This window comes from Gymnoscopelus braueri, assembly GCF_963280865.1.
Source record: "Gymnoscopelus braueri genome assembly, chromosome: 11".
NCBI classification, from domain to species: domain Eukaryota; kingdom Metazoa; phylum Chordata; class Actinopteri; order Myctophiformes; family Myctophidae; genus Gymnoscopelus; species Gymnoscopelus braueri.
Window position 1 is genome coordinate 32,219,928 of NC_137613.1, and position 24,303 is coordinate 32,244,230.

The window sequence follows — 24,303 nt, forward strand, 5'->3', positions numbered from 1 at the left end:
GTGTTGCTCCGAAAATAGCCAATCTACAAGCTCAAAATGTGGCGCAGTGATGTGAGCTTGTAGATCTGCTATTTCAACATGCAACACCGGCAAGCAACTAAGTACAACTCAAGCAGTAACTATAACCTAAAGAATGTATAACCATCCATAAAACCAGTGGTTCTTAACCTGTGGGTCGGGACCCTCAGGGGGGTCCCCACATGATTTTGGGGGGGTACCCAGATGACAGTAAAGTAACAATATTTGTAATACCTAAAAATGAAAAAAAAGACCATTACTGCATCAAAAGTAATCAAAAACTACTAAAGAAAACTAGTCAAACCTTGGCCAAATGATATAAGAAAGAGGCAAACATTGTGAAAAATGTTCACAATATTTATCTGTGGAGCCGAGTCAACTCCTACAATTCCAAGTGCTTGTCAGGGTGGGGGTCCCCGTTCAAATGTGATTATTTTGGGGGGGTCACGGCCTGAAAAGGTTGAGAACCACAGCATAAAACAACCATTTCTCTTGTGAGGTCCAGGAAACTCATGCTCACAATGTCTATTTCTCTATACTGGTGGGAACATGTGGCAATCTCACACGCACGCACGCACGCGCGCACACACAGGGTGTGTTCCTGAACTCATATGAACAAAGTGATGTTCCGATAAGGGACTTTTCTCCACTGGCCGGTCTGGTTTCACTCTGTGTAGCTGAATGCTCGTGCTGCATAACTCCATTTCATTAACAGAACAACGGTTCACTGAGGTCACCCGTTCCCATGGACACCATTAGCATCATCCACCACTGGATGAGAAATTCCATCACTGACGAAGCCAATATTGCAATAAAATACAGTTCACATTTCAAAATGTAAAAGAAATGATCAAAATGATACTTTGACTAGCTAAAATACATGAAATCTAAAATAAAAAAATACCCTGTGGGTATTTTTTTTTTTCAGATTTTTTTTTGTGGGCCAATTCTTCTTTCTTTCTTTCTTTTATAAAATGTATAAAATGTGAAGAAAAATAATTTGCAGCTTGGGGGACTTGCTTTACATGTCATGACTGCTTTACTGCAAAATAAGTGGATACTGGAAAGGGTTCATGTACACACACACACACACACACACACACACAAGTATAAAACAATAGTACCTTGTGAGAATCGACACAATCTTAAACAATCAATGAACAATGTCCCCATGGCAGTGGGAAGGTACAGACATTGTGAAAAACAAATCTCAGTGCCAGAGTCTTTCTGTCTCAGCGTGACTATGTGTCCAACCTGTTTGTCTACTGTCGTTTAGCTCCTGTTACCATCAACACAGACCGAGATCAACAATGGATGCGCTTAGCACTGTTTTCCATCTGCAGGTATAGACACTCTTACGCAATCATAGAACGACGCATAAACATACATACACACACTGTTGAGCTGTAGTGAACCATATGATTGGCCAATGGATACATTATCTGACTTGGCTATTGTTCCAAATTGCATACACACACACACACACACACACACACACACACACACACACACACACACACACACACACACACACACACACACACACACACACACACACACACACACACACACACACACACACACACACACGTTGTGAGAACTAACTTCTGTTGCAAGAACCTCTGTCAGCAGAAGGAACGACTCACCGGAACAACCACAAAGACAACACTTTTGAAGACTCACTATCTCACTCACACACCACACCACACACAAACCACTTTCTGCATACTTGTGCAATAAGAAGGAAGCTTTGGAGCTGACTAAGGTAGAGTCAGCATGGGAATATTGTCCTCCTGAATTCAGATTAGGGTTGAACACGCACACACGCGCACACACACACACACACACACACACACACACACACACACACACACACACACACACACACACACACACACACACACACACACACATTGCTATCCATGTGCACTTTCTTGTGCATTGTAAAACCTAACCCCTATCCATAAATATAACCCCTAAATGCCTAATCCTAACGCTGAACAAAAACCTGCACATTTTCTTTTCACTTTTCTCATTTACATTTCACATTTACTTTTAACTTCGCACATTGTTTTCTTTTAACCAATTTTGGAGGGGCATTTTAAACCCTAACCATAAATATAACCCCTACGTAAATGCCTAAACCCTGAACAAAATCTGTACATTTTGCTAATGTAATCTTAGATCTAAACATCTTTCTTTGCCTTGGAAATGAAAACATGTCCCCATACAGTAATCCACGTTTGTCTGCTTTTACTATCCTTGAGAGGACATTTGGTCTCCACATGGATAGACACACACACACACACACACACACACACACACACACACACACACACACACACACACACACACACACACACACACACACACACACAATAAAAAACTGGCGTACACAAGGAAATTCCCCTACAAGCGGTACGTCCTGTAGAATCTCTTCAAAGTAAAGTAGTCCAAACCCAAAATAAACACCCCTTCCCTCCACAGTGAATCCTCTAAATAAACATCCCAGCCGTGCCGTGTCAGATCTACCTCCACAAACCTATCAACACATCCACTCTCTGCTGCTGTCTGTCACTCAGAGCAGCCAAAACACCCGCAGCTACAGACAGACGGAGCAGCTCATATCCTGCCGTTCCCTCCAGCCATCCCCTCCTGCCTCTCCCATCACCTCGTACCTGCTTTCAGCTTGTCTGGCCGGCCGAACAGCCAGAAGAAGCCTACGGTTTTGGGGCTGGGGGTGGCCGGGTGGTGGTCAGCGGCGCTGGACGGGCGGCGTGAAGAGTCCTTCTTCTTCTCCTCCACCCGTACCACCTTCTTCTTGTGGACGCTGTTCCCCATGATGTCAGGGGGTGTGGGGGGTAGTGATAGTCCGTTCGCCCCCCCTTTAGTGGGGGTCCACCGTCCCGGGGATCAAGAGGTGCCCATACATCACATCTGGATGGTTTCGTTGCTTTTAGTGCTTCCTGGGTTTTTCGCCACACTCATCAGCGATGAACGTGCACACTAGAACCGTCTCACACACATACACACACACACACAGAGTCGATAAGGAGCAAACCCTAGCAGATCTCACGCCTCAGCTGCCTACTCATTCTTGCTGAATCAGGAACCCTGGTTTGTGTGCACACACACACACACACACACACACACACACACGCGCGCGCGCGCGCATCCCGATGGAGAGTAACATCTAAAGACCCACTGACATCATTCGAATATGAGTGACTGTCAAAATGCACACACACACACTCTCTGTTTGTTCCTGGTCCCAGCCCTGTACATCCAGCCACTGAAGCGAAGGCAGAGTCCACACTGAGAAACTCACTATACTATGCATGTGTGTGTGTGTGAGTGTGTTATTGAGCATGTGTGTGAGTGCCCCTCCCACTCTCTCCTCCTCTGGTTGCTGTATATACTGTAGCTGAGCGAGCGCACACACACATACATACACACGCACACACACACACACACACACACACACACACACACACACACACACACACACACACACACACACACACACACACACACACACACACACACACACACACACACACACACACACACACACACACACACACACACACACACACACACACACACACACACACACACACACACACACTCCATCATTGTTATTATCATCATCATCATTTAGGTCATCAGATATTTCCCATTCTCTCTCACTCTCTCTTTCTTATTTAGTGACTCACACTGGATTTCTGCTGCATGATCGTGTTGTGAAGACAACACGGCATTAATCAGTTGTCTTCATGACAGCATTATAAACACAGGTCACAGGTGACAGGTCCTGTCAACACAATGAGATATAGGAGCAGACACCTACTGCCATATTCATACATTCTCTCTCACTCACACGCACACACACACACACACACACACCCCCACACCCCCCCCCACACACACACACACACACACACACACACACACACACACACACACACACACACACACACACACGAACACACACACATTTAGAAGTTGTAGTAGTGAGTACATATGCACAAACATATGCACCCACCCAATCCACACCACCCCCCCCCCCCCCCGGCCCCACACACACATCCCCATTACCCACCCCCACATCAAAACAACAACGAAGAGTCAGACAGACAGACAGACAGACATTGTTTGCTGTATGCCCTAAAGGAAATACTGAGGTCGATTCAGGCATTGTTGCAATGTAACGCACAGAGAAGATGAAGGAATTCCAGCCAGTGCTGCGGTGGTTCTACAAACAGCACAGTGATGGAACCAGGAAGCGCTCAGGGCAACGTTCACAGCGAGCGTTTCCCTGTTGTCTGCTCAGAGAGCGTGTGCACTGTCATGCCACACTCACCTACACGGCATGAGGTGGAAAATGACATACAGTACATTGTTTTTGTCAGCCTTTCATACCTTTCAGCCACTTGCAACCTGGCGTTCTGTATATTTGGGCATGTCATTCTAGATGAAAGTTTTAAAAAAAAATCAAAAACAATCAATAATAGCCGATTTAGCTCACAACACGTAGCATCACTCAAGACTATGATAGTAGAAGGTAGGGTCAGTCCACGGGCCAGTCAGACACCACTGACGCGCATGGGAGTTAAAACTGGATCCGGAAGTACTGAATGGTGAAATACACTGGTGTCAATGAGAGGTGGCTGGACCAGCGTGTGAAAAACACTATTTCTGAACGATTGCGTCCTTTGTCAGTCAATCGGTTCAGGATTATAAAAGAAGACATATCATAGCTTGTTTTCTAATCACTTGTTTTTTGATGTGCACACTGTATCATTTTATTGAGGCATCTAAACAGCGCCATGTATCGTTTCTGTCTCGGCTGTATCGTGAGATTAGGCAGTCAATGGACAGTCTCGCGATACTTTGGCACGTTCAGAAACATACTTTGTGCTCTTTAGATAACTCAATAAAAGTATACAGTGTACACACCGAAAAGCAACACAGCAGAAAACAGTGTGTGATATGTCTTCTTTTATTTTCCTGGACCGAGTATTTTATAAAGGTCTCAAAGGTTAAGAAATAGTGTTTGTTCATACGCTGGTCCACCTGGCTCTCATTGACTCCAATGTATTCCACGGCTGCCTCCAGTTTGCCTCCCAGTGCGATGAATCTACCGTCTGGAATCGCTGGACAGCGAAAATGACGTAGTTGACCGTACCTTCTTTTTAATTACTTTGGCATCACTACGTGTTATGAGCTTTAAGTTCGGCTGTTTTTTTGCAAAGTATAAAATAGGGCTCAAGTGGTTTCAAGTGCATTCCTTCCCCCTTGCGCTTTCATTACTTCATGCATACTTAATGAAGAAATGTATCTATTAGCATTAGATTAGTGCCAGAGCCATGTCATCCACACTCCACACAGTGACGCCTGTGACTAATCGGGGTCTGTCCCACACTGATGATGTCATGACCTCTACTGTCGATCAGTGGCAGGGCGACCCCACTCCCGTAGCCTGTGAATTAAAACGAGGTCAAGCTGGAGAGATTCTTTAAGGGTGCAGAGAGAGAGAGAGAGAGAGAGAGAGAGAGAGAGAGAGAGAGAGAGAGAGAGAGAGAGAGAGAGAGAGAGAGAGAGAGAGAGAGAGAGAGAGGAGGGAGGGATAAACGGAGGAAGGAGAAGAGACATAATTGAAAACATCATATTATGATGTATGTGTATGGAGTGACAGAGTGACGTAAAAGGATGGGGGATGTGAAGAAAATAGCAGAGGGTTCAGTGATAGACACAGCAGGTGGTCCCACCGAGCTACGCTAGATATAAAGATATTATGACATTATCACGTCACCGCCAGCGACATCATGATCACTCTGATGATGGTGAACACCCAACACTGCTGCTGCTGCTGCAGAGATGAAACAACAGAACAGACAGATTTACTGACAGAAAGAGAGAGTCAGGGCAGGCAGGGGGAGGGAGAGAGGATTTATGACCTCTCGTTTTTCCAAGACGAGAATCGATCTGTAATTTAAAGAGGAGAGTGTGTGTGTGTACGAGCAAACAGCGAGCTCACATGTGTGGTGTGGTCTGTCTGTCTGTTGGTGTGTATGACAGTCAGACAGACAGACAGACAGTCCATTGAAAACGTAAATGGGTGCTCATGAAAACGCTCTCAGATGCCGTCCATTAAGCAGCTCCATCTCAACCACACCCATTGCTTCTAGAGGACTCAGGGCATGCAATCACATCCATTACACAGCTACTGTAGGAGAATCAGACCGCTATGAGGTTGTGTTTATTGTGTGTGTATCGTGTGTATCGTGTGTATCGTGTGTGTGTGTGTGTGTGTGTGTGTGTGTGTGTGTGTGTGTGTGTGTGTGTGTGTGTGTGTGTGTGTGTGTGTGTGTGTGTGTGCATTGTTTATTTGTGTGCATGTGCATGTCATCAAGCCAAGGTATCGTTTTTCAGGAAATAATTATTACAGGCTGCCAGGCTGTGCCAGCAGCCTGGCAGGTATCTTGAATAAGGAGGTGGTGAGTCCAATTTGAACATGTACTGTATATGTTCTGTGAGCATGCAATGCATGTATGTATGTATGTATGTATGTATGTATGTATGTATGTATGTATGTATGTATGTATGTATGTATGTATGTATGTATGTGTGCACATACATGCCTAAAGCCGCTGAATAAAGGAATGTGGTTGTCAGGAATTCTACTGTACCTGTTTGCTTACAGTAGTCTCTCTCTCTCTGTGTGTGTGTGTGTGTGTGTGTGTGTGTGTGTGTGTGTGTGTGTGTGTGTGTGTGTGTGTGTGTGTGTGTGTGTGTGTGTGTGTGTGTGTGTGTGTGTGTGTGTGTGTGTGTGTGTGTGTGTGTGTGTGTGTGTGTGTGTGTGTGTGTGTGTGTGTGTGTATGTGGGTGGGTGTGTGTGCAAGCATAGGTGTTCTAGGGCTAGCAAAAGCCTTCAGGCCTCATGTACAAGAGCCTGAACCAGATTCTTTCAAAATGTCCTGTCACATATGTGATTTCAATTCATGAAATGTGTCACAGTAATTTTTCTTCCAGCCTGGCTACAAATTTCACACTTGGATCTTAATCCTAAATGCAGTGAAATCTCTTCAAAACTACATCCATGTTCCAAACTCTGCCAACAACTGCCCAGCACTGACCTCTTGTGGCAAGTCAGTGCCACGACAGAGCAAACATGACTAGCTCATCTATCGCCACTTATTTTAGGGAAACAATGAATCATGGTACTGTAGGTGCAATGATGTCAACTTTGCTAGATCACCACAGATGAATGGGGTAGAAATGGAAATGTGTGTTTGTGCAGTATATCGTCACCTTCTTCAAATAATGGCCTAAACCCTAAAATAATGCCTAAATCAGCTTTTCATGACAGTGGCCACCTCTGGTAAAATCGCCTATATCCTTATTGAAAAGATTGTGCTGTTCCCACAATCCCACCCCAGTAGTATAATGGATATGTCAAGAGTGTGACCTAGGCCATTTTATGTTGCCTAAGTCAAAGACAATGTGACTTGGGGCCAATTTCTTTTCCTCCTAAGTCACATTGTCTTGTGACTTAGGCCAAAAACTCTGGAGTAAGTTAGTTACTGGAGTAAAGTCATTTAATCCTCTTATGTTACATAATTGACAGACTGCGTTATTTGTATGTCATATATTGTTCTAAACGTTTTGTGTGAAATTATTAAGAAATATCATAAAGTCTGTTTTGGTTCCGTTTTTTCTGTTTCCTGAAAAACTTGAAGACATGACAAACATTACAGTAGGACATTATTTTTAAAAGATTGCAGTCCACATCCATGTCTGTCCAGAATTATAAAATGTATGTAATGAAGATTTGATGATGGACGTGATATGTATGTTTTGGTGAAATGTAAGTTACACTATATTGTTACACTATATTGACATGTATGAAACGCATTTTGTGACTGTGAAGTCACTTAAATTTTCACAACCAAATTCTAATCCCTTAATCCTTAAATCCAAGTGGATGCTTGTGCCAATGAAATGAAATTCCCTCCAGGTGTTCCAGAGATATCGGGTTCATGAGATTAGGACGGACGTGAAGTCACAGCGACCTTGGCCTTTGGCCACCAAATTCGCAAAAAGTACATCCATGTGTGGATGTTTGTGCCAAACTTGACAGAATTCCCTCAAGGCATTCCTGAGATATCACGTTCGTTCACGAGAATGGGACGGACAGTCAGACAGACATACAGCATGTACAGATGGATGGAAGACATGGACGTTCACGGCTGTTGCTGGCGGATCGGCCTAAAAACTGCCCAAAGGTCTTAGACTGTAAGTAACTCAGCTTATCCTCCACAGCTGTATCAGATAAACAATACTCAACAGGTGTATCTATTACTTTTGGTTGCATAAATAATAGCAACCCCCCCCCCCCACTCTCTCTCTCTCTCTCTCTCTCTCTCTCTCTCTCTCTCAAATCACCAGTGTGTTGTATCACTGTAGTGTACAGTCACCCACTCCCTCAGTCCCACACTGATGTCTCCCAGCTGCCCTTGCCTCCACATCAAACACACTTCCATCTCATAAAACAAACCATTAGCTTTCATTCCATAAACAGTACCGCTGGAAAAGAAACACCCGTGTTTGGAACACTGATGACAGTGGTTTTAATTTGCCCTGCCCATTTATAGTACGCTTGTGCTTTGTGTGTGTGTGTGTGTGTGTGTGTGTGTGTGTGTGTGTGTGTGTGTGTGTGTGTGTGTGTGTGTGTGTGTGTGTATGTATGTTTGCGCAAGAGTGTGTAATATGATTGTACTGTATGTGAATGTGTTTATCTATTAAAATCTATAAACCCTATGTACTTCATTGACCGTGGTTTTTCAGGGGTCTGTATTTGGCCCCCTCCTTTTTTTCCCTCTACACCAAATCGTTGTCTTCAACGTGCTGTGAGCTTGTAGATCTGCTATTCTCACCAAATGTTTGCCTATTATGACATGCCCAGAATAGGGATGCTAGTTCATTGGTTAGGTTAACCAAGCTAACTTTGGAGCTACAATCCCCCAGCTTTTCTAGACTCTTGAGGGTGGGGTCAATAGGCTCAGGCTGACATGAACACAGAACTAGCTGGGGTCAAGACCTCATGCTATCATCTTCCATTCTGTGTTCTATCCCCCCCCATCATCCCCTTGGCGTGCAATGTCACCGCGGGAAAAAGTGACAATGGCGAGATGAAACGAAAGAGTAGAGTTTCGCTTTGTGACATCACGACGGAACCATCGTTATTACCTCACTCTCTCGTGTCGCCCGCAGCAACCGACCGGCGCACGCACCTCACAATGGCCCGTTGCCCGGGTGACGTTTACCCCACAGTGCAGCTCAGGTCTGGAGTGATGAATGGAGCGTTTCCAGGTATTTGCTTACACAGGTGAAATTACCTGCGCCCATCTAAAGGCGCTCACGGGGAGACAATGTGTGTGGCGAGCATTAAACATTCACATCCCCTCCCTTCTCCTCCGACACACGCCTCTCTCTCCGCTCACGTCCCTTCATCCTGTCAGACTGGATGGGAGCTGTGGCCTGTAATAGAGCGACAGCGCTGTGTAAATATAGAGCCAATTACTAAGGAGTGAACGCGCTGTTTACTCTTCCCGTTACTCTGCGAGGTCTGTAATCTGCGCGCAGGGTGGTGAACCCACACGAGCGTTTCTGACACAGAATGAGGTTCTGTGTCTGTGTGCCTGACATGGTGAATTGCACGCTACAAGCACACGCAGCAATGAATGCGCACAAAGGCAGGCACACATACACGGAATCCCAGGGATTGTGTTGAATGACCTCACCGCTGAAACAGCCAGTAGAACTGAAGATGGGCTGTAACTGGACAAAGCAGGTAGTGGCAGAGGCTCTGTGTGTGTGTGTGTGTGTGCGTGTTTGTGTGTGTGTGTGTGTAGGTGATGTAATGAGTGCCAGTGCTGGGTCGGCGCCGTCCTAAGCCCTAGCAGTGTGTTGCACCACACAAACACAGAGATACCCTCTGACATGGGGAAACTCTGAGCCATGCACACACGCACGCACACACGCACACACACACACACGCACGCACGCACGCACGCACGCACGCACGCACGCACGCGTGTGTAGGCTTAAACCATACACTGATTACATAATAAGCAATTAAGATAAACACACCCACAATGGTACTGAATAGAGGCAATTAAGTGAACTGCAAACCAAATGGAAAACAGTAATATGCCGTAATGACTAGGCAAAGAGATGGGAGAGACCAAGAAAGAGGCAAAAATAGAGGTGTGTGTGTTTCTCCTTCCATGAGTAGGTAGTTCATAGTTTGCTTGTGTGTTTGCACCCACACGTGTGTGTGTGTGTGTGTGTGTGTGTGTGTGTGTGTGTGTGTGTGTGTGTGTGTGTGTGTGTGTGTGTGTGTGTGTGTGTGTGTGTGTAGAGTCGTTGCTCTAATTAAAAAAGCATTGAGAGAGCGTTCCCTAAGAGTCCTCTCAAAGCTGAATGAGGCTTTGTGATTCACTGTAATCTCCTCTCTCTATCGCATAACTCTAGCCCCATTCTGGCAACCAGACACACACACACACACACACACACACACACACACACACACACACACACACACACACACACACACACACACACACACACACACACACACACACACACACACACACACACACACACACACACACACACACACACACACACAGAGGTCTGATACTCTGCTCCCAGGAATCCAGCACATCAAAGAACGGTTTTTTTTTTTCATAGAAGAGGAATCTCTATAACTTACAGAGGGCACTTCGCTGCTGGACGGCCCTAGCTTTGGCTCTCGGAGCTATGGAGCTTAGCCAGTCTCCAGGAATGACAGCGCCAATGTAAATCTACGCAAGAAAAGTTATTACAATGCACAAAAACTAAAGCACCATGTACATAAACCCTTAGCTGAATGCCGCAGTGCAGTCACCAAGCAGTAACAGTCAGACCCAAGCAAATGGGAGCCGTATAAAATCTTCAATGTTAATTTTACTCTGAGAGCAAACAAATGAAACCAAATGGATCTGTAACTCTGAGAGTGTACAAAGGGAACCAAATGGACCCGTAAGGGTCCATTTGTACACTCTCTGAGTTATATTGACACTCATGATTTTGCAGTTTGTGTGTGTGTGTGTGTGTGTGGGAAGCGAAAATAACAGGCAGTTATTGCCTGTCTTGGCCTTGTCAGGTCGGGACAGCGAAGTCATCCGACGGGTTTTTAGAAGAATGAACAAAGACTGAGGAAAATAAAGGTTTTGATGTATTGTACCTCTCCTGGTGGGAATTGGCCTTTCTTGCTCTCTCTCATTATCTATCTCTCTCCCTGACAAAGAGCACAGAGGAAACCAGGGGGGAGTTCAGACAAGACGGCCTATTCACACACACACACACAGGTGTGGAAAAACTAAACTAAACGGAACACAACAACTGACTGTGAATAAAAAGGACAAATATTCCCCTCAGATCAACTCACGGCTAATTTTTTAGAAACAATTGGGACGGCCGTGAAGAACAGACCACATGTTCTTGTGGAAAGGAGGTTAAAGTTCACGTGAAAGGTCATGGGTCATATGTCTATAATTGACAGTTGGTTGTCTTCCGTGTATTTTATTTTTAACCTTTGTGTCCGTCCATGTTAAAAACAACAATCAGTGGGAAAAGAGAATAAAAAAAAAGAAAAGAACTGTTTCCCATACATTCCTACATCATCTGATTTGACCACATTCCATGTCTGGGGAATATTAGCTTTATTTCAAGTTAATCTGTGTGGTTTTAAACAGAGTCACTGTCTATTATTTGCAGTCCTCCGTAGACCTTGTGGAAGGCCACAATTCAAGACATAAAAAGGATTATGAAAGAGCTCTTCCACGGGGAACAACTACAAACCACAGCCACAACTACGCACTAATTTATACATGGAAATCGAACAAAAGAGCATGAACTTGAGCTTCCAAGATTTGCTGGACAGAAGACAGACAAAGACATGCATTTGCATGTTCTGTGTGTGTGTGTGCACACACACATACACAGAAAAACACACAGAAAAACACACAGACATAGACACAGACACACACGCACACACGTGCACACACACACACACACACACACACACACACACACATGCACGCGAGAAAACACACACACACACACACACACACACACACACACACACACACACACACACACACACACACACACACACACACACACGCGCGCACACACATGCACGCACACATAGACAGACAAAAGGGAAAGGGAGAAAGGAGGGCAGCTTTAGAGGTGGAAGAAAAGTGGGGATTGTGGGTAAATCTCTGTGCCACCAACCAAGCAAATGCATCAGTAAACTCAAGAGGGGGATTAGACCATTCAGACACAAAGATGTCCACACGATGACAAAATTCATCTGACCTCTGACTTCTATGAAAATCCAACTGTAAATAACACGCAAATTCCTGCAATATCATGCCATCATAAACAAAACAAAAATGATCATCTATCCTGCTAAACATGCAAAGTAAGACGACTAACCGCATTGCTCAAGCTAGTTACCGTATCTGTTTACCCTAACTTGACCTTAATAGAGGAAACTCATCCTACATTCATGAGGAATTGGTGAACACTACTCCTATAACCATGGAGAGAAAGCCCAAACTGTCTGATATTTGGATGATACCATGATGTTGATCAAGTGACAATGAGACCTTACTATATCTATTAGCGAGAGAAGAGAGATAGAGAGATAGAGAGAGAGAGCGCGAGCGCGATAGGGAGAAATGGAAAGAAATCACCAATACTCATGATTGCATCATGAAAATATTTACACAATCTTAAATGATATTCTAGAGATGGTTTATGTCGATCTTACTGTAGGTGTAAGGTGATGTCCCAAACTCACCTTTCCCAAGGTCGTGGTGGTTGTGATATCCCAGTTTAACATCCGTCACTCCTATCCCAGAGCCGTTCAGCCCGTTGCCGACATTCTTCTTCTTCCGGCTGCCCTTTAACCAGCTGAAGGCCTGCCCCAGGGAGCCAGCCTGCTTCCTCGGCCCACGCTGGGCCTTCCCCTCCCGGGCCAAGATCTCAGAGATGTCCCTGGGTACCAGGTCACCCGCGGAGCTCCTCCGGGACATCCTGGGAGACCCTGGGAGTTGAGGGGTGGTGGTGGTGGTTGGGGGTGGCTTGTTCCCCTGGCTTGTTGCTTTTGGTGGGTCACGGGGGGTCTGTATACCCCCCCACCCTTACTCCTCTCGGGTATTGGGAAGTGGGATCCCCTATGTCCCCTTCTCTCGCTTGATTCAAACTGTTTCTCTGTCCGTCACCACCTGGGACAACATTAAGATCAGCAAGGTCAGGGAACGAGGGACGGAGGGGGGCTGGGAAAAAAGAAAAAATAGGAATTGTGGTTATTAAAAGTATGTCATTAATGTATAAGTTAATATACAGTGTCTGAATAAAACAACACTTCAAGGGAAGATAGGCATTGCAATTATAATGGGGAGGATTCAGTCATTGCTACAGCTGAGGCAGACGAGACGAGAGGAGGGAAAAAAAGGAAAAAGGGTGAAGAATGAAGCCAGGACCTGCGATGGCTGACTGAGCTTCAGTCTGCTGTTACAACACTGTATCAAACAACGTTCCCACATTCCCACACTGTCCTACTAAAAGTTCTCTCCCTCGCACACCCCCACCTTCCTGCTTTCTATTCTTTCATTTGTGTGTGTGTGTGTGTGTGTGTGTGTGTGTGTGTGTGTGTGTGTGTGTGTGTGTGTGTGTGTGTGTGTAGCTAGGAAGTCCTAGATAGGACAGTACAGCCAGTACAGAGTACAGTGTCTCTGTGTGTGTGTGTGTGTGTGTGTGTGTGTGTGTGTGTGTGTGTGTGTGTGTGTATGTATGTGTGTGTGTGTGTGTGTGTGTGTGTGTGTGTGTGTGTGTGTGTGTGTGTTACACATGTGGTTCACATCAGCAGAAACATGTGTAACAGTGAGTGAGTGAGTGAGTGAGTGAGTGTGTGAGTGAGTGAGTGAGTGAGTGAGTGAGTGAGTGAGTGAGTGAGTGAGCGTCGGTGTGTGTGTGTGTGTGTGTGTGTGTGTGTGTGTGTGTGTGTGTGTGTGTGTGTGTGTGTGTGTGTGTGTGTGTGTGTGTGTGTGTGTGTGTGTGTGTGTGTGTGTGTGTGTGTGTGTGTGTGTGTGAACGAATGAGAACTGTTAAAGACATATACTCTAGATATAAATATAGATACACTGGGAAAACAGGCCAGTCATTGCTGCTAGTGCTTCTCTTCACTTTAAGAAGATGAAATCCATTTCCAGATTGTGGAAAAGGGAGGCACACACAAGCATGCACACTCAGACCCATACTACATGCACACAAGCATGCACTCTCACAGACACACACACTACATGCACAAAAAAACACACACAACGACACAGACAGAAACACAAGTCTCTACCCGTTTACAATCCCCATAACAACAAAACCTTTCTATTTCAAAAACACAATGTACAACTTACTTGGGTGGACTCGCCTCGTCCGCTCCTCAGGTCCTCACGCTTTTTCTCTCTTTCTCTTACTCCCTCTGCGCTGAGTGTGTGTGTGTGTGTGTGTGTTTAGCAGTGTGAATGAAGCTCCATGCGCTCTAGGCAGACAGTCCCCTCCCTTCGTGGGTCAGGCTCTCCTCCCACCTCTCACAGTATACTGTCAGTGGTTGGCGAGCTGCTCCACTAGCCTGCCCTCATGCAGCAAACACCTGAGCTCCTGCATTAGCCTCAGAGCCAATTCTAATTGTTAAAGCACACTCATCATTGCTAGCTCCTTAACCATTAAGCTCAGCAGACACGCATCCTTTCTGTCTGTCTGTCTGTCTGTCTGTCCGTCCGCCCGTCCAGCCTTTGTCTACTTTGCTCTAGTCTTCTTTTAGGGGATCAGGTGCATCCCTATGTCCCTGTGGATGGGAACTCCAGGGTCTGGAAGCATCACAGCTGCTTGGAGAAACAAACAAACGCACACAACTCAGACCGGAAATAACAAAACCACAACAATAATACATTACGGCATTATCCAGACAAGATAGGAATTTTTCCGCTTTAATGGTAGAAGACAAAGTACAGCCTGGCTTGGAGATGTGAACAGATAAGCACTAGGGCTGACGGCTGAGCTGTCTCGTCTGCTTCTAAAGGGAGTGTCTCTTACCCTGTCACTGTGCAGCAGAACGGAAACTCTATACTACTCGCGTTAAGTGTGACAGACAGACACGTACGAATATGCACGCACGCGCGCGCACACACACACACACACACACACACACACACACACACACACACACACACACACACACACACACACACACACACACACACACACACACACACACACACACACACACACACACACACACACACACACACACACACACACACACACACACACACACACACACACACACACACACACACAGGTAAAGTGAGTAACAAGGGCCCCATTACCTTTAGGGCTTGACCAGTAATACCACAACCCCCTTCAACAGAAAAGGCCATCCACTGGTGCTTGAAGTGTGGAACTCATTGCTGCGTCTTACATTTCACTGTGGTGGGAATTATCTGGGGACCTTACATCATCATCGCGTGGGGAAGACTCTTGTTGGAAGGGGGGTGTGGCATGTATGTGTGTGTGTGTGTGTGTGTGTGTGTGTGTGTGTGTGTGCGCATGTCCAGGGACTGGCTCATCTGGTTTGAATGCAGAATGGACTCTCCAGAGTGAGGGCTGGATGGAGGGAGGTCGGAAGCGAAAGGAGGAGTACAGGAGGAGGGGAAGACGTCCTCAGGGAGTGAATGGGGACACACCTGTGAACACAGCTTACAATACCCCACACAGTGAAAAATCTGTCACTCTCTCTCTCACTCCTCTGTATATATATATACTGTATATGCAGTGGTGGAAAAAGTACTACTTTTTTTTACTTAAGTAAAAGTAGCAATACTGCAATGTATTGCTACAAGTAAAAGTCTGGTAATCAAAAAGTATAAAAATAATAGCTTCAAAATATATAAAAAACAAGTTTGCCGTGTATACAAATTATTTTGGAAGTAGCAGATCTACAAGCTCTACAAGATCTACAAGATCTACAAGCTCACAACCCGTTGCGACGTGTTGTGAGCTTGTAGATCAGCTATTTTCAAATACCCAAAGTTTAAATACGGCTGAAGAGGTTAATGTATGTTTTGTAATAATAATTCAAATCTACAAAGTAACTAGTAACTAAAGTTTTCAAATAATTGCAGTGGAGTAAAAGTACAACATTTGAGATGTAGTGGAGTAGAAGTAAAAGTTATGTAAAAAAATACCTCAAAATTGTACTTAAATACAGTACTTGAGTACATATACTTACTGTAGTTACTTTCCACCGTGTATATGCAAATATATTTAGTGATCAATATATACAGTATTATAGTACTTCCAGGGTATGAAATGTAACGTAAAATACGCAGTTTTTTGTATAGTGTAGCATGTGAAATATACATTTTCTACAGCATGGAATATTTTAACCAAGAGCCATTACTCGACTGACGTTTTACACAAACAATCTAAGCTTGCTCCTAGAGGGGCTATAACAGATTACGCAATATTTTATTTCAACAAGCATTTTTTCTCCACACCCATATCGATATCAAGACCAAAATCAGCAGTGCAAACAAAGCGCTGTCCTAGCAATACATTACATCAGCGGTTCGCAAAGTTGGGTCTGGGACCCACAGAGGCTCCTGGAGGACATTTGATGGGACAAATTAGGAACAGTTAAATCACACTAATATATGACTCATCAGACGCTTCACTTTTATCATCCACTCAAACCTTTTCCAAGGTGGGTCCAGGCTCTGATGTGTACTTATCTGGGAGTCCTTGAAATGAACATTTTTAATAAACCCTGGAATTACATAACTGTTAAGGGGGTCTGTCTCCATTTAGCTGCTCTGTCAAGGCCAGCTAATTACTGTACCTCTGTTGGGATTCATGGGTTATTTCTTGCACAGGACCTCTGGTTATTGCTGCCCAGTGTAAAAATGGAGAGGCAGGCTAAATAAAGATTCCGGATTTCACTGTGTGCCATTCATTCCTTAGCTGCACCTACGTAGTCGTATATAGCTTAAAAGGGCAGACTTTACAAAAACATACACAGAAATATGCTGGTATTTGGATCCAAGGGGTCTTAGAACATATGGATGGGATATGCTGTGATGAATGAGTGGCCTCTGAAAGTGCATTCCTCCATACATTATATATGTCAGGGAGTCTGTAGCCATTTTACGGTCCTGACATTATGAAGGAATTTGAGGAGATATGCAGGGACTTAAAGTGCATGCATTAAAGCTGCAATCCATAACTTCCATGTCCTACCCCGATTCGGAACCTGGATCTCCCACTTGAGCGACCAACGTTCTATACCGCTCTGGCAATAATTTAGCCCTGCTTGGTCAGGGGAGATATTACACTATGAGCTTCAGGCTTTACTAGCCGTCAGTTCAAAGAGGAGATTGTGTGTACAATCTTGTACCTGTATTTAGGCCTGGTGCTGGTGGATAACAAGGCAGGAAGAGAATTAAAAACATCCACAAACTGGGTTGAAGCTCCCAAAAGAAATGGCAAAGTTTCACCCATGTCGTCTTCATGAGGAAAAATGAATGAAGACCGACATGGTCGAAACGTTGCACTTGTAATACGTTTTAAATGATCTTTGATTCCTGCCTTGTTCTTCAGGACCTGGCCTAAATAACCTGGCCTTTAGTGATGTGCGGGTCGGGTTTTTTCATGACCCGCCCCACCCCGCCCCGCCACGGAACCCAACCCGCCTCAACCCGCCCCGCGAACCCATATATAAAGCTATGGCTCAACCCGCCCCGCGACCCGCGGTGGGAAAAAAAAGATTATCATCATCATAATAGCTCAGATTTATATAGCGCTCTTTTAAGTACCCAAAGTCGCTTTAAATGTCTACAGTAGCACAACATTGTCATGGGCTAAATAAACAAGCATGTTGTTCAAAATAGTTTTTTTTTTTGTTTTTTTGCGTGTGAGAGCGGCTGACCCGCTCACCCGCAGCCTGCCTCTGAAATCCTGACTCGACCACCCGCACCGCGGGTTGACCCGCGGGTTACGGGTCGGCCCGCTCATCACTACTGGCCTTTATATTCTCTTGAACTACTTGTCAAACAGTAGGTGTCCGGACCCAACACCAGGGTCTACGTTTCTCAATGGAGGAGCAGGCAGGGAGACCACCGTCAACCACTGCAGATGTGTTCTATCAACGTGCTCTACCATACAGACTGAACCCATTAAGACCTGAGGCCAAATCTACAAATGCCCTCTAAAATCACTAGTTCTCACACTTTCAAGATTTTTCAAATCTTGAAATCTTGAGCTTGTATATTGCAAAAAAAACATTTTATTCATTAAATTAAGTTCCGGATTGCAGCTTTAAGTAGACTTTACAGTACATTGTGAGCTTTGCTGTACATTACAGAGAATTATGAGGGTCTAATCTGAAAGAGGAGACAGCAGGGTGTCTTGGCGGTTGGGAGGGAGTTGAGGATGACTAATATAAACTGTAAATATTGTGTCAGAAGTCTGCGGGCGTGCTGCGGTCCCTCGAACGCCCTTCATATAAAAGCATCAAAAGTTAATGTTTCAATCAACTTGCTTGGGATCACTTGGCCTGTAGTACTTTTTGGGTGTACTTAACGACGTCTTTGGGTGTGATGAAGTTAGTTGTCATTCTTTGTGTGTGTTTTGTGTGTATGTGAGAGAGGGAGAGAGAGAGAGAGAGAGAGGGGGGGAGGGAGAGGGGGGGAGGGAGGGAGAGGGGGAGGGAGAGAGGGTGTCCTGGGGAGTAGGGAGAGGTTAGAATGAGTCATAGTTTAGTTCACTCATGCTGCACAGATTTAAATGTTTAAACGTTTCCATGACGATTTGACACAAAACAGTTCTGGCCCTGCAGAGTGCGTGAGTGTGTGCATGCACATGCACTTGTGTGTGTGTGTGTGTGTGTGTGTGTGTGTGTGTGTGTGTGTGTGTGTGTGTGTGTGTGTGTGCCATAAAAGGTACAAAATCATTAACCACAAGAACACTATGAGTCTACTGGGGGAATGTATCACCAATCCCCCCCTCCTATCTCGGTGGTTTACCCAGTTAAATTAACGCTGAGGATTTTGCAGTGTAGATTGAGGTCCCAGAGATTGTATCCAATGGGGGTCGACTCCATAGCCTAATGTATATCAAACTGGGGGTCCTTCAAATGAAAATGGTTGAGAATCACTGCCCTATATACTGAACCCTCCGTAACCACTGTCACTGCGTAGTCTGCGTAGCCAGACAATCAGTAATCTGCTCCTACTGAATGATACACGGTGACTAGTTAAATTCAATAATGGCCTAAATCTGGGTGGTAATAATTAGGGAAATTAAAAAAAATAATAGCTTCACAGAACCAATGCAAAGAATCTAGGGCGGTGCTTCATATTCCGAAGGTTTGAGGAATGGGTTTCAAAGCAGTGGCTGTAGGTTTGTTAGCGCTGGTTTTCTAAGCTGTTCTAGCTCATATGTTGAATTGATATTCTTTGTGGTTAGAGTGTCCGCTCTGAGATTGGGAGGTCGGGGTTCAATCCCCAGCTGAGTCATACCAAAAGACTATAAAATGGTACCCAATATGCCTCCCTGCTTGGCACTCAGCATCAAGGGGTGTATTGGGGTTAAGTCTCAGCAACATAACTACCGTCCTGTCCAGGGGGTGTACTTGTAGCCTACATCATGGCCAGGGGGATGTACTTGAATATCAAGCCGCCTTACACAGAAACAGGAGATATGGTGGCGTAACTGCATTGGGAACTCCTATTATGGTTATGGCTGAGCTGAGTCATAGGGACATGAGCGTGACGCTGTGGTCCGCCGCCCGCTGCCTGCTGGCCGGTCCTCCCGTAAGCCAGGAGGATATTTTCTCTGGCTTGAGAGACTAGTTACTGCACTAATACAGCCATGTTTAAAGAACTTTTTACTGAAAGCAGAAACCACAACCTCCAGAAAACAGCATGCAAACAGTACAGTGTACCTGCTGGCGATTGAAATAACAACAATACAAGGAGAATGTCCTCCTGAGTGTTCATTTGGACCAGTGAGGCTCCATCTTTACGCTTTCAGAGTTAAATTAACACTCAGGATTTGCTCCCCAAGCTGCCTGCAAGTGCATTGCTATTTGCCATCCCACTCAGGTGTGTGGATGACCTTCTGGCAAACACCTAACATTCCATTCTACTCTGTGCCGTTCCAGGCCAGGTTACCATGGACACCCACTGCAAGAAACACTTTTCAAGGTACTTTTCACTCACTGATAGGGCTGTCACAATCATGAGATTTTACTGGACGGTTAATTGCCATTCAAATTTAACTGTGTTTTTGGCATTGAACATTGGAACATACAGTATCAAAATGACATGTATAGTATGTTTGCCTTTTAGGCTTTCTAAACAAAAACTGCACAGGGCAGAGAGATATGACAAATAACTTAAATATACAAAGAAATGACTGAAACTTTAGGCTAATCAAAATAAGATATTACGGCCAAAACTAAATGTAATAATCGTATACTTTAAAACTATTCTGACGATTATGCAAAATAATTGTGATCATCCCAAATAATTGCGATCGGGTAACCAGTGAGTGACCTTCCTAAATGTTTAGTTTTTGACCAGCTAATATCAGACATAAAGCCCTATGGGAACAGTCACTGGGTCAAAACGTTATAAGTGCTGCCATTCCAACGCTGTTAAAACAATACTGACATTTTCAGGGGGAAGTCGAGATGCATGAGGCAGCACAACAACCACATGGTTCAAATCATAGCAATGACATGATGCATTGTCAAAGAGTGTCTGTGTGTGTGTGTGTGTGTGTGTGTGTGTCTGTGTCTGTGTCTGTGTCTGCGTGTGCGTGTGCGTGTGTGCGCGCACGCGCGCACATATCAGATGTGACTGCAATGAGGTGAGGCAACAGGCAGGAAATCCAGACTGCCGGTTGGGATAAGCCGTCTGTTCAGCAAACCAGTATTATCATTCCCCAACCTGCCTTTGTCCGGCTGCGGACACATTCTTTCTGCCCAAACGACAGGTTATCTCTATCTCCCACAGAGACTATGGAAAAATCTAAATGAATTCACAATGAAAAGAGGAGAGGAAAAAAAAGGAGACATTCACCCATCGAAACGGCATGTCAGCTCATTCATCCATACACTCTCAAGTAGTATGTGTGTGAGAGAGAGAGAGAGTGTGTGTGTGTGTCTACAGTATGTGTGTGTATGTGTGAACAGACCAGACATGCGGTCCCAAGCGCAAAAGAACAACAGAGGCCAAAATGACATTCCTCACTCCACTAAAATTTTGCAGCGTCTATCAAGCGAGAGGAGAGGATGGCAGGGTCAGAGAGGGGGGAAAGGTAGAAAGAGAAGACGGAAGTGGCAGAGCCAGAGAAAGCAACAGTGAAAGATAGATGGAGTGAGATTGAATGTTTGTAATAACAGTTGTAGAGGTTTTAGAGGGAAGTACTGTTATGGAACAGAGAGGGGAATCCTCTGATCGACAGACACAGCTCTGTCCGACCAGACCTTGTCTACAGTAGAATCTCTTGTATACTGTATTGTCTGTTACTGCTTTATACAATAAACTAAGGGTTAATACTACAATAAATATAAATTATTTAACCACTTGAACCCTAGCGTCACTAATCTGGGTCAAACGTTCAGCAAAAATAGCAGATATAAACGCTTTACAAGCTTGTAGATGGGCTATTTTTGCCAAAGAGATTTGGTGTAGAGTAGAGGATAAAATGAGCGGGCCAACTATAAAGCCCTGGGCAACCCTGGTCAACTAAGTATATCACACACACACACACACACACACACACACACACACACACACACACACACACACACACACACACACACACACACACACACACACACACACACACACACACACACACACACACACACACACACACACACTATATATATATATACCGGTACACTATATATACACTGTATAGTTATATAATATCTGGTTTAGAGTTAAGTTCAAAGGAGATTGATGCAACATGCATGACTGAAAAATACAACAAAAAAAGAGAGAAAAAGTATTGGGGAGAGGTACAATCGGTCAGTGTTGCCCCGTCTACACCCCACCCCCAAGCCTCTCGTTCCCACTCCAAAAACCTGTACCATGTTACCTCTGGACTGGATCCAGCCTCTGTCCCTACATGCCTCTGGTCTGCTCCATAATAGATACACTATTAAAGACCACAGGGATGGACACAGGCTGAGGGCGTAGAGTACACAAGGGAGGGTGACAGATGGATGAACGTTAAAGGAAGGAGAGGGAGAAAGACAGAGAAAAAGAAAGAGAGAGAAAGAAAGAAAGAAAGAGAAACATAGGATTGGGAGGAGATGTGTTTTTAAGAGGAGTGTTTGTGAAGGAGGGGTCAAGGTGGGAGAGGGGAAGAGGAGCTATGGGTGCAAACTAATGGAGTTTCAGTGACTAGCAGCAGTCTGTTGTGTGTTTTATGATGCCTTCAGGGAACAAAAGGTTAGCTAAAGAGCATGAGAACAAAATGGAGGACAGTATGGACGGACGGTCAGTCATCCTTATTATCTTTAAGTGCAGGCTGAAATGATTCGGGAACCCTTCAACACTTACATCTTTCAGTTCTATCGTACATCAATCAAATGTTTGACACCTCCAAGACAGGTATATAATTACCTTGCACTCACAGGGAGTAGATCACCTTGTCTCACAAATACCATACCTTAATTCAATATATATTGGCCAAACGGTGGAACATAACTCCACCTTTTCATTTATGTCACAAACAACCTCTATATGACCTTCTCCTTGTCAGGCAGATGACAACTGCCGTTCTGAGGCTACACTTGAGCAAGCTTTAGTGCTTACAGTACTTTAACCTAAGCCTTCGTGGTATCATAGTGGAGCGCGGAGACACTAATCAAATCCAAATGTAAAACTATTGAAAGATTATTTTCTCAGATTTTATCTGAACAAAACCAAAAAAAATAGGTGGTCTTAACGTCAAGGGCCAACTGTTTGACCTGCAGGCCGTTCGTCACTTTCATCATGCAGTCAGGGGGTTTTCCTCTGTTGGGACACGTTGAAGCTGGTGTTAATGACGCTTGCTTTAGGAAGTGCTGAGTGTAGTACACACACACACACACAGTCACACACACACGAAGGAAGGTAAACTCTAACAAGTAGCGCATGACTAGCATGCACGTCTCCTGTAGTTTTTCCTCGAAGATGAAACAATACGAGCCAAGACCAAACATGGCAGGACATCTGTGCGCTATTTAGAGTGAAGCTGTGGACAGCAGCATATTTCTCAGAATCCAAAAGCAAGTACGAGCCAAAACACACTGGCTATGTCCAGAACCATCTGGCCAGCCATCCACTCACACACACAAAGAGAGGATTCACTCGAATAAAATCCGTCCCCGGAACACGTAGGCCTGAAAGTCCCGGGTACTCGATACGTTCTGATGAAGTTTGACTTTGCTACTTGCACACAGACCAAGACAGTGATTGGAACAAGGTGTACCGAAATGTTAAAGCATTCGGTTTGTATTTAGCCACACCATCCGTCTGGCCGATGTCATAATAGCCATCCCTCAGGCAGGATGGTGTAACCATTTAAGCCCTATACTGTATATTTCATGGGATAAATTGTGAAAATAGCTGATCTACAACGATCTACAGCTTTTGCAGGTAAAATGCAAATGTGTCAGGGTTAAACTTGTAATGTAATTTAATGAAATAAAAAATAATAATACCGGACATGTTATGATATGGCCAAAATACTCCTTTAAAAACATCATGACATTAAAATACTCTTTTTTTTGCAGCAGCAGCAGCAGGAATTCCTGGGAGGGTGTGTCTGCTCATGCTGCTGGTATTGTGCGAGACTGGACAAAAACAAGCCTGGTTTTCCATGTGTCTAACCCCCCTCACTCCCTTTCTTTCTCTCGCGGTCCCTCGCTCCATTTGAAGAGGAACTGTGCTCCTGTACTTTCCACTCACCCTGGGGGGTCGTTAAAAATTAGAGGCTGACGTCACCGTCACACAGCCTGGTGTGACCTTTGTCAACTCACCTTTTCTTTTTCTAAAAAAAAACAACAACAGGGCTGGCAACTGGGATAATAAATGATTAAGGGGAAAT

General features: G+C 44.7%; 1 protein-coding gene across 2 annotated transcripts in view; it reads right to left on the minus strand.

The window, feature by feature from the left end:
- The window catches only part of nhsl3 (NHS like 3), a 44,762-nt gene extending 29,842 nt beyond the window's left edge, over positions 1-14,920 (minus strand). Inside the window, exons 1-2 of one of the 2 annotated variants that reach the window (XM_080443101.1) lie at positions 14,553-14,920; positions 12,938-13,415 (exon numbers count right to left, since the gene is read on the minus strand). In XM_080443101.1, coding sequence (XP_080299227.1) covers positions 12,938-13,172 — 235 coding nt within the window. In that variant the 5' untranslated portion in view covers positions 13,173-13,415; positions 14,553-14,920. Of the gene's footprint in view, positions 1-2,696; positions 3,325-12,937; positions 13,416-14,552 lie in introns of those variants that run through there. The other variant, XM_080443102.1, reaches the window with a different exon arrangement.
- Between the last annotated feature and the right edge of the window lie 9,383 nt (positions 14,921-24,303).